At 34.8% G+C, this 12500-nt stretch overlaps 1 protein-coding gene across 1 annotated transcript in view; it reads left to right on the plus strand.

Annotated features, from left to right (window-relative positions):
• Window positions 1–12500, plus strand: part of LOC106876024 (patatin-like phospholipase domain-containing protein 7) — an 83425-nt gene that overhangs the window by 29830 nt on the left and 41095 nt on the right. Inside the window, exons 8-13 of the mRNA XM_014924399.2 lie at window positions 164–225; window positions 2495–2642; window positions 3432–3645; window positions 4810–4946; window positions 7178–7327; window positions 11888–11965. Coding sequence (XP_014779885.1) covers window positions 164–225; window positions 2495–2642; window positions 3432–3645; window positions 4810–4946; window positions 7178–7327; window positions 11888–11965 — 789 coding nt within the window. The remainder of the gene's footprint in view (window positions 1–163; window positions 226–2494; window positions 2643–3431; window positions 3646–4809; window positions 4947–7177; window positions 7328–11887; window positions 11966–12500) is intronic.

Consider the following 12500-nt stretch of genomic DNA (forward strand, 5'->3'; position numbering starts at 1 on the left):
TATATGTGTGTGTGTGTGTATATGTGTGTGTGTGTGTATATATGTGTGTGTGTGTATATATGTGTGTGTGTGTATATATGTGTGTGTGTGTATATATGTGTGTGTGTATATATAGATATATATGTGTGTACATATATAATCATTTGTCTTCAATTCTGTTTAGGGTCACCCGTCACCATTCAAAACAGTATCTGCTAAGGCTGTTGAAAATACACATGTTCTCAGGTAAATAAAGACTGTGTGTGAACTGAAAATAACTTTGCATTGAAGCAGGTGATATTTCAAGTTGTTGTTTAGCCCCATGCTAGTTCCGACTGAGTTAACCTATAAGCAAATACTTTCCAAACCTGATCATCTTGTATTTTTTGCACACATTATGTATCTAAGAGTACATTATTCAATATGTCCTGCTTTTAAGGTGATAGGCTGTAGTTTAAGATATGCATATTCACATCATCAATGCACACCATGTCCACATGCAAATAATACAACACTTCGCTCCTTCTTCACCTTGTACATGGATATCATCTAGTTGGCACTCCGTCGGTTACGACGATGAGGGTTCCTGTTGATCCGATCAACGGAACAGCCTGCTCGTGAAATTAACGTGCAAGTGGCTGAGCACTCCACAGACACGTGTACCCTTAATGTAGTTCTCGGGGAGATTCAGCGTGACACAGTGTGACGAGGCTGACCCTTTGAAATACAGGTACAACAGAAACAGGAAGAAAGAGTGAGAGAAAGTTGTGGTGAAAGAGTACAGCAGGGTTTGCCACCATCCCCTGCCGGAGCCTCGTGGAGCTTTTAGGTGTTTTCGCTCTATAAGCACTCACAACGCCCAGTCTGGGAATCGAAACCGCAGTCCTACGACCACAAGTCCGCTGCCCTAACCACTGGGCCATTTCGCCACACGGATATCATCTATATGAGCTTTAATGTCCTACTACCAGTGTAATACTGTAACTATAAACGGGAGCAATTCATCCATCAGTGGGTGCATAGCTTAATCATTACTGATACCAAAACGCATCTCTATTTGTGCCTTGTTTTAGCCCAGCTAAAATCTTCAAGTATTCTATAATTGTTTGGTTCCACATTCACTGGCCTCAGAAACAACTAATCTATAACAGGTTGCAGACTAAAATCTAAGTTTTGTTTGGGACAAGAAAGTTTTTCAGTTCAGAAGAGTTGCTGACTCTACGAAACCTGTGACCACATTACAATATTGCTCATATATCCATAATTATGAGCTGGCATACACACAATATTCTAGATCAGATCTGAAGCCATCTAGCTCAGAAAAGTTTTACTCAATCACTGTATCACTGATTTATATGATCCTCCTCCCTCTCTCTCCTTCTCTCTCTTTGACTTCTATAACACTATCACACTCACCCTAACTATTTGATACATCGGTTTCTTGTCATTTTTACACTATCTCACTCCCAGACCATACATTCTTCTTTAGAATTGTTTATAATAGTAAGGATAATTATGATAAAAGCAAAATTCAGGACGTAACTTAAAAATACTTCATGTTAGAATTTGCAAATTGCTAAAAATCTCGAAAGAAATCTTTTATAGTTATAAGATGATCATGTTTTCTGCTAGCAAAGTTAGTAAGCATGATGGATTATTATGATGGTTCATATATCTTTAGTAATTAAGTGTTCATAACCAATAGATTTAACCTGCATTGGAATAGTGTATACAGCTCACTGCTCTAAAGAGTCAGAACATTGTATAATTAATGACTAATTTTTGAGCTTGCTGTACTGATTTCAAGTGCTATTATTTATTAATCAGAATAAGGTAGTGGGAAAACAATTCAAATGCTTAGTCTATCAGACTAGGACCTTTAACATTATTGGGATTTTTGATTTTAGAAACCGGCCCTGGTTTGCATTTACAAGTTAACTGGTGTTTTATTTCATTGAGGCTGGAAGGGTAAAATGTAAAGTTGGCAAAATTTGAACTTAGACTGCAGTGAGTTGGAACAAATATTGGTTTCAAATTTTGGCACAAGGCTAACAGTTTTGGGGAAGGAGTAAGTCAATTACATCAACCTCAGAGCTCAACTGGTACTTATTTTAATCCGAAAGGATGAAAGGCAAAGATGACCTTGGCAGAATTTGATCTCGGAACATAAAGAGAAACAAAATGCTGGTAAGCATTTTGTCTGGCATGCTAATGATTCTGCCAGCTTGCCCCCTTGAGTTGGAACAAATATTGCAAATATTTTGTCCAGTGCTGTCATGGTTCTGTCATTCTGTTAAATATTATCTGATAAATTTGTTTACTATGTTTGTACCTTTGAGTATATGTGAGGAATATAAACTCATTTCTAGACTTTACCTATTTTTGTGTTTTGACCGATAAATTCTGGTCATCTTCAGGTGTCCTGTTTGACATATATAATCATGTTAGTTGTTTAGAAAAAAAATTCCGCTTTTTGTGAAGTGTATCTTTTTAATTTCTTTTTTCTATTTTATAGATTACCAGTACAGGCGTTTCAGTCTGTATTTGAAACCTACCCAGACTCTTTAGTCCGTGTTGTACAAATTATAATGGTTCGGCTGCAGAGAGTCACATTCTTGGCTTTACATAAATACCTTGGTCTCTGCACTGAACTTATTAACCCGGTATCATCATATTTTTTAAAATTGTTTTCATTTTGTTATGTGTTTTATTTATAAATCTACTGAGAAGGGGAACCCATTACATTTTTAAGCAATCCTAGACTAGAGTGTAGGAATAACTTGCTGAGTTTAGTATGGTTAATGATTATTTGAGACATTTTCTAGATAAAAATATCGACATGAATAATTTAAGCATTAATGTAATAGCTTTGTTTATCTGTTAACCATTTTGTTATGCTTTCTGAAAAAACACATAACTCTGATTGTGGAAATAAGCAAAGCCCATCCCACCAATAACATGGAGCAATGTGTTCAACAGTTAAGTGTTGTTTTATATAAATGGAAGGTAAAGACTTCAAAATTCTCATTTTGTCATGTTTCGATTATAATTTTTTTTTTTTATCTGTAATGTATAATATTTACATTCAAAAGTGCTTTTGAATATTGGTTATAGTCTTCAGTTGGCTCAGATGTTTTCGCTGGTCCCTTGCTCCTAGATTTGTTCTATCACTGGGGCTGTACTATATTCTTGATATGACACTTAACATTTATTACTTAGTGGTAAAATAGTATCCTGTATAGGGGTTGCCAGCCATAGTGAGAAATGGAAGCCCTGTATAACTGAAATTTAATGTATGGTAATGTGCCTAGTCTCTTGTAAAAAAAAAAACAAAAAAACTGAAATAGGCTTGTATCTCATTTTGGGGGAAAATATATTGCTTAGCTGTTTAATGTCATAAAAACAGGGATAAACTATTAATATTTTTTCTTTTTTCTTTTTATGTGGTGAAGTTGGTGTCTCAAGATGAAAATGTGAAAACCTTGAATATCTATTCCTTGCTCAATAACAGCCATGGAAGTCCTCAGAGATCCATAAGCTTAAAAGACCACCAATCCACACCATTATTAAACCTGCCATGTCAGGATGCAACTTCATCTTCAGAACCAGAAACAATTAATTATTCATCTGAGAAATCTTCTGGATATGCATCTAAAGACAATTATTGTAAGTATTTTAGGATTTATGTAATTTGCTTGAAATATTTTCTGTCTCTGTCCACATTAATTGGTAAAACCTATAAACAGCACACATTTGCTAAAACCTTGCATAGTGTGTGATCATGTATGGATACATATTCACATATCACAGGGTAGATTATAAATGAAACTTCCTAATAAATGGCAAATATTTCCTCACCAAACAATAATGATCATTGACTTAGCTTTCATCTTTGTCCTCTTGCTGACTCTTCTCCTGTTGCTTTAATGATCTTTTTTCTCTGCTGCACTTGTCTTTCCTTCTTTCATCAAAGCTTTAGCCTTCGTATTCAATACTGAACACTTTGTTTTACTGATGACAATGGAAAGTATTTCAGCCAATCTTGTCTTTAATGAAGTTTTGAAAATTGCTATAATGCTGTAGGTTACAGAACATTACTTAATATCTACATTGAATAGTAACTGCTGTTTGCTCTGTTTTTTGATTAGGGAACAAAATATTGGCTATCATTTGTGTATTGTATTGATGTAGTGGTATACAATTTGAAAAAGTACAAGAATATCCTCTCAAGATAATGTTGGAATTGATGTAAACATACATCAACCAGTAACCAATTTCAATTGTTACCAAAGTGCCGCAAAAAGAGATTTGTGTGGATGCTGGTGCCGCATAAAAAGCAGTGGTGATGGTGCCTTGTAAAAAGCACCCAGTACACTCTGTAAAGTGGTTGGTATTAGGAAGAGCATCCTGTCATAGAGACCATGCCAAAACAGACTACAGAATCTTGTGCTGCTGCTGCTGGCCTTGCCAGTTCCTGTCAAGCCATCCAACTCATGCCAGCATGGGAAACGAATGTTACATGATGTTAATGAGTAATGAAATAGATTTTGGATTTTGTTAGTGGAATGAAACATTCTGTTAGGGATTGAGCTAAAATATAATTTATATTCTTATTTACTCTGGATATTATTTGCTCTTCCCCTCAAAATTAACACTTCTCTTCCTATATTAAAATGTTGATGCAGTTTTGCATGTACCTGTTTTTCACAGAATGATATTTTTATAGATTTGTTCTGGTAGTGTAGAATATTTTATGCACAATATGACTTTTGAATATACAAATAGTTTTGATTGTGCACTCTGACATTACTAAATGTTTCTCTTTTGAAGTACAAAGATCAACTTCAATGTGCAGTTCTGTATCAGCTACCACTGATTCTATTTCTGTTGAATTTGATCCTGTGTTTGGTCGATCACAAACCTCATTCCAAAGAGATGTTGCTGGGGGGCTTGCACCTGTACAACTGGTAAGTGCTTTTTTTTTTGTTGTTTTTTCTATTTTTACATTAATTTTTCCAGTCATGTATCTTGAGTAAGTTGGTTTAATTGGAACAGTTATTTTTGCTGTTGGATGGTCTTCTTACTCACTCAACTGTAATGTAGTAATGAAACTTGTTCTTTTCTACTCAAACAAACTGAAGCAGTCAGTTATATAGGCTTCATAGTAGAACTCAATGACAGTAGAAAAGTCTGCATTTATACCTTGAACTTCTAAAACAGCATTATTAAACTCAAGCCATTTTTATGTATTGTGTGCTTTTTAATTCCATTTTCATATATAAATCTCTTTAGTTCAAGTGTTATATCAACCTCCTCCTTATGAATTCCTAGGGTTCTGCAGTTAGGAATATGGTAATGCTTTACTTTCCTAAACTGAATATCATCAATAACACTGTATTTAGATAAACAATCAAATTTCTGTATAATCTGCTTTTATTATTTCGTGTGCAAGATTCTTGATGTGGATACGTGTGTTGAAAGAAATACGATTAAACCTTGGGAGAAGCATTATGCCGGTAATAAATACACGCACTGGTTCAGTCCTTTATTAATTTATAAACAGTATTTAGTTTTTGTCTTTCATTTTTTTTTTTTTTTTTTTTTTTTTTTTTTTTAGAGACAAGTTACTGAAGAGATTGCAAGAGTGCAATGAAATGATTTAACAAAAAAAAACAAAACAAAAAAAACAACAACCAAAGACGAAAAACTAAATACTGTTTATAAATTAATAAAGGACTGAACCAGTGCATGTGTTTATTACTGGCATAATGCCTCTCCCAAGGTTTAACCGTACTGCTTTTATTAATTATTTCTGTTTCATTCTCTTTTTGTTACTTTCATAGATTTAGTGTCATACTTGTAAAATATTGAATTGGGTGATATTGGTTAATCCTAGTTCCTTATTGTGTCTATATTTTATTAATGGTTGTGCATTCAGGCCACAAGGAAGGGTAGGTAAAATTTTAAAATCTGATGGCCATATTGCTGATATAGGAAGATGTTAGTTAAAGATTTGAAATCTAAATGGGTGAGTTAAAAATAGACAATGGTTATGAATTGAGTAACCCTCTTAACTAGAAGTGGTTTTTCGTTTTGCTGTTTAGGTGTTCTATGTATGTGAGATACATGGTATGTTATAATGCAAAGTGCATTGATTTGGTTGATTTAATATATCTATGTTACTTGAGGGTGCACTGAACCTATCCTATTGTTTGTATATCATTTGTAATAGCATGTCTTGCAATATTCCTTCTGCTTCTTTACATTCTGAATTCAAATCCTGCTAAGGTCACCTTCGCTTTTCATCTCTCTGGGGTTGATAAAATAAAGTCTAAGTTGAGCACTGAGGCTCAAATAAATCCAGTATTTCCTGCCCCCAGATTTCAGCTTTGTGCTTGTTAGATAAAAATTATCTAAAAAAAAAAACATATTTGCTGTTGAGTATGCAGTGCCTTTAGCCTCATTTAGATTTATATTTTATTACTTTCTCTAAGGTACCATTTAACCCCCAAGTAATCTAAATAGGTTGGTTCTGCTTAGTGTGATACATAAAGCAATCTGTTATATTTGCATTAACTTTTTAAATGATATTTTTGTTACCACGTTAGTGCTAGCGCTATGGTAATAAAATGCTTACCCATTACACTCTGTAGAGTGGTTGGTGATAGGAAGGGCATCCAGACATAAAGCCAAAGTAAAAATGAGACCTACAAGTGAGATCTGGACCACTGACATATCTAAAAGCATCTATTTATTGCTAACTTTAAATAAGAACTGATTCATTCCATTTCATCATGGAAAGTGGACATAAAATGATGACCTTTTTAAACATTTAGCATTCAGATTACTCTGTCTAATGTAATGCTTATTTATTCACATTGTTTTTTAAATTAATCATGCATTATCTTGAGTTTCAATTGTTTGTGTTTAGAATGACCTTGTAGGTTAGGTGTGATAGCCTGGATCTGGCAAGTTTGAACATAAAACAAGTCAAATATTTGAGTCAGATATGGCCATTTAAATTTTAGAGAGTATAATGTATATTCAACTCATCATGTATGGAGCTTAAGGCTTCCTCTTCAAAAGGACAATTAACATTTTTATAATTTTACAGCTATAAAATTGTTTTGTTAGATGTTTTATTTTATATCTAAATATTAGGAATGTTTCTTTAATCTATTTAATTCTTTTCATTTAGAGTGATGATGAACTATCAAGGCAAAGAATGAATATCAAGAGACATGCATCAGACCCAATGGGATATTCACTTTCTGCAGGAAGAACATTAATTGATGTGAAAAAAATTGAACTGATTAAAGTGGATTTGAGTAATCTTTTCAAACTAAAGGTGAATATCTTTACATGTAATATTTTGTTTTCTGACACACACATACACACCATCATCGTTTTAATGTTCACTTTTCCATACTTGCATGGGTCAAACGGAATTTGTTGAGACAGATTTTCTGCAGTTGGATGCCCTTTCTGTTGCTAACTGTCACATGTTTTCCAGTAAGGTATAACATGTACCTTGTTTGTACACTTTGACAGTAATGCTTGCTTACAACTATCGTGTGATTTGAAGACAAGGAGTCACACACACAATCATGCCTCTGCGTGCGCGTGCATGCACACACACACACGATCATGCCTCTGCGTGCGCGTGCATGCACACACACACACACACACACACACACACACACACACACTGTATAGTACCTTGGGCAAGTGTTTTCAACTATATTCTTGGACTGACCAAGGCTTTGTGAATAGATTTGGTAGCTGGAAACTGAAAGAAGTATGTTGTGTGTGCTCATGCATTTTTCTCTGGAAATCATTGAACTACAAAAAGTGACATTATTCTAAATATTATGCTAATTTTTTTTTACATATGTACCTGTGGTGTGTGTCACGCTTACTTCAAAGGAAGAGGTAAAAAGAGAAATAATACTTAAGCAGAGGAAGTATAGTTGAAGTGAGAGGCAAAGCTGCAAAGAGGAGGGACAGACAGGGAAAGAGAGAGGAGATTCATAGCACTGACAGGTAACACAAATATAACACATTAAGCGCAGGAGCATGAGTGAGAGGCAAGGAGACATAGAAGAGGGATAGGGGATGGAGGCGGAAGAGAGAGTTAGATTGAATGAAGGAAAGAAGTGGGTACAGAATATTAGTGAAAGACAATGAAACCGTTCTCACATCATCATAGACAAAACGCTGGACAATTTTTATTTTTGACAAAATATGATAAAGCAGTTGAAGAGATGGAAATTGCAAAAACAAATGTTGCCTGTCTATTTGTCTGTCTCTCCTTCCCTCCCTCAGCAAATAGCTGTGGATGTTACTGATACTTTTCTACAATTGAAGGGAGAGGTACAAAGGAAAAGAGAAATTAAAGGTGTTAACCAGAGGAAGTATAGTTGAAGTGAGTGGCAAAGCGAGAGAAAGGAGGGAAAGAGTGAGATAGACAGTGACTGGTGACTGAAAGGAAGGTGTTGTTTTTGTGTTTTTAAATGCTTATCAGTATTTTCAGAGTAGACACACACACATACATCTAAAGATAAGTACATACGTAGATACATTGAGACATTGTTGAATCAGATCAAAGGCAAATAACCACAGCCAATATTTGATGTTACTTTTCATTACCACAGGAGGACGAGTTAGAGGCAAGGAGACATAGAGGAGGGTGTAAGGAGGGAGGGAAAGAGAGAGAGAGAGAGAGAGGGAGATAATGTGTTAAATGCAAGAGGATAGGTGACAGGCAAGGAAACATAGAAGAGAGAGAGAGAGAGAGGAGGAGGCGAGAAGGATATAGATTCAGTGAAAGGAGTGGATACAGAGTAATAGTGGAAGACAATAAAACCCTTCTCATATCATCCATAGACAAAACGCTGGAAATCTTTTCCTTTTCAACGATATATAATAAAGCAGTTGAAAACATGGAAATTGCAAAAAGAAATGTTACCTATTATCGGTAATCTTCCAGTTTAGGGAGGTAAAAAAAAGAAAAAAAAATACAAGGGAAATAACTTAACGTCTTACTAGTATTATCCGTACTACTCTGAAATGTTTTTTTTTTTAGCTGTTTATAAATAAATCACACACGTGATTGAATATCATAGTACCGGCTGCACAACAACTTATGGTAATCTTCCAGTATAGGGAAATAATGGTCAAACTAAATCGTTTGACCAGAGCTCAAAAATAAAAAAAATAAATTAGTGTAATAGGTGTAAAACAACTTATTGTGAACGAATATGAAGAAAAAAATGCGCGCTCGCGAACTGGTGGGGTGGGGGAGAGTACGGATATTACTAGTAAGACGTTAAGTTATTTCCCTTGTATTTTTATTTACTTTTTTACCTCCCTAAACTGGAAGATTACCCTATTTATCTAAGTTATTCTCTTTGTTTGCCTCTCTCTCTCACACTCTCTCTCTTCCTCTGTCTGTCTCAGCAAATAGCTGTGGATTTTACTGTTACTTTTCTTCAGTTGAAGGGGAAAAGTACAAAGAAAAAGACAAAAGGTGTTAAGCAGAGGAGGGTATACTTGGAGTGGCAAAGCAAGAGAGAGGAGGGACAGAGAGGGAGTGATAGAGAAAGAGAGAGAGAGTGAGACAGATAGTGACTGGTGACTGAAAGGATGGTGGCGTTTGTTTTGTGTTTTTAAAAGTTTATCAGTATTTTCATGGTAGACTGATACATACATTGAAAGAAAAGCAAATACATATATATATATATATATATATATATATATATATATATATATATATATTATATATTTTTTTTTTCTTAGCTCTCCTGCGTGAACTTTCTGAACTTTCTGTCCGCAGAAGCCATGATAGATCGTTGACCAAACACCATTCAATTTTTTTTCTCCGTGTTTTTCTCCTTTTTTCTCTGTATTCTTTCTGTTGAAGAGCGTAGCTTGAAACGTTAAAGACTTTCTGTATTCCCAAGCGTCAAACTAATACATCCTTTTGTTGTTTACCCGACCTGTCCTCGTCTGTTGTTGTTTTTTTTTGTACATTCTCCTAAATACATATATACATTGACACCTTGTTAAATCAAACAGATAACCACAGCAAATATTGGATGTTATGTTTACCTTTCATTACCGTGGTAGGATGGGTGAGAGGCAAAGAGACATAGAGGAGGGAGAGAGAGAGTTAGGTTGACTGAGTGAAGGAAGGGAGAGGATTGAGAATAATAGTGAAAGAGAATGAAACCATTCTCATATCATCATTGGGAAAATGCTGGAAAACTTTTCCTTTTTGACGCAACAGTCAAGCTGGTTAGCAGGACAGGAAAACTCACGGAGGGAGTGAAACTCGTTGACTACAGGTCGTACCAGTTAAAAACAAAAGGCATCAATGTTTAAACCTCTTACAGGTGGTTGTTGTTGTTGGCACTCTGTCACTTACGGCGTCGAGGGTTCCAGTTGATCCGATCAACAGAACAGCCTGCTCGTGAAATTAACGTTCAAGTGGCTGAGCACTCCACAGATACGTGCCCCCTTAATGTAGTTCTCGGGATATTCAGCATGACACAGTGTGACAAGGCTGACCCTTTGAATTACAGGTACAACAGAAACAGGAAGAAAAAGTGAGAGAAAGTTGTAGTGGAAGAGTACAGCAGGGTTCGCCACCATCCCCTGCCGGAGCCTCGTGGAGCTTTAGGTGTTTTCGCTCAATAAACACTCACAACACCCGATCTGGGAATCGAAACCGTGATCCTATGACCGCCAGTCCGCTGCCCTAACCACTGGGCCATTGCGCCTCCACTAGGTGGTACCAGTTAAAAAAAAAAACATTAATGCTCACACCTCCTGTGAGCATTGTGCAATGTGCATGTATATCGACTGTCGAATTTAAAAAATATCAAATTATATTGTATGATTATTAGTAGTATTTCATAAAAGTAACAAAAATTATTCCATACTTAAATATGGTCATTATTTAAAGATGCTTACATTTTTTGTATTTTGTACAATTTCCCAGGGTCCTGCTTATACATAATTGTTCGATAGTTATTAAATGAAGTCACTATTTACAGATACTTACATTTTTTACGTTTTCATGGGTCCAGCTATATTATTATTTCTACTGTAATTGTGGTTTTAATATGTGAAAGAAGAGATCATTTACTTCGAAACACAGGTGATAGAGACAAGGTGATTTGGTTGTGAAACAATGCCTCAGTTATATATTCACCTAACATGTATAGTTATGTTACAGAAAAATTAATGTATTTTTTTTATATTTAACATCTGTATCTTTTTCATGGACAGGATAGATTTTGTAAATTGGTATATCTGGTGCCTTGAAAAAGCACCTAGGACATTTAGCAAATGGTTGGCATTAGGAAGGCATTTAGCTATAGAAACCATACCAAAGCAGACATTGGAGCTCAATGTATTCTTCTTGTTCATTGAGTCGTTGATTCTTCCAACCCATGCCAGCATGGAACTGTCTAGGTCCTTAACTGTTGATATCATATCTCCTTATTTATCAGAGCACCAATAACTGTAGCATAGTTAGGTTATTTAACTGGGATTGGACTACCAGCCTTTGTGGCATATGTTCAAATCTGTATTGGGTATCTCATAATATTGCTCCCTCACTCTCTCTTTCCCCTCCCTCTCTTGGCTTGGGCAGATTCTATTTGCTTTAGTCTACCCACCTGTTGAAAACAGATAACCGTTCTTCTGCAAACGTTTACAGTAAATTGATATCTTAACTGGAGAAAGATTCATTTCCTTTAAAATTAATGAATCTAGTCCTAAATTATAAAACTAATTCTTGTTACCTGTTTATAACTCAAATTCTTTACTTGTATGTGTTGTAAATGAAAATACTTAACTAAGAAACTTGATATTTGTTTCATTTGAATTTATTTTTTTTAAGGATCCAAGTTTATTGGATGATAAAATGACCCTCAAACAATTTAAAGCTGGAACCATCTTGCAGAAACAAGGCGATCAAGTAAGAATTAGTTGACACTTAGAAACCACAAGTATTCATTCACAATTTAAAACATTATTGGAGCAATTTCTCTTAATTCATGTTTTGTCTTTGTTTTTTTTTTATTTCCATACAAAGATATTTTGATTCTATTATGTGTGACATCATCACAGATATTTTCCCTTATTTCGTTTTAATAATATTTAAGAGTAGTAAGGATGATCAAACCAAAATGATTACAGCATTTAGTTTCTTCCGTCTTCATAAAACATTCATTTCCTACTGGTGTTATCTTCATTTTGTGTATTGGAGTTGATAAAATATGATAGATATTTGGATCAGTTCAACTGATCTTCAATGAAAAATTGGTTTGCATGTAGTAAATTAATAATATTGACTGAGATGTGATTAGAAGATAATTTTGTGTTGCTGTGTCATTCATGCAAACCTAAATAATGGTTGAAGTCAATTTACTTATGTTGCTGGTACTTTAAGAAATGCATAAATTTCATTCGATTTAATTCCTGTATGCTATAATCATCATCTATAAATATGT

Source organism: Octopus bimaculoides, chromosome 1 (assembly GCF_001194135.2).
Source record: "Octopus bimaculoides isolate UCB-OBI-ISO-001 chromosome 1, ASM119413v2, whole genome shotgun sequence".
Lineage (NCBI taxonomy): Eukaryota > Metazoa > Mollusca > Cephalopoda > Octopoda > Octopodidae > Octopus > Octopus bimaculoides.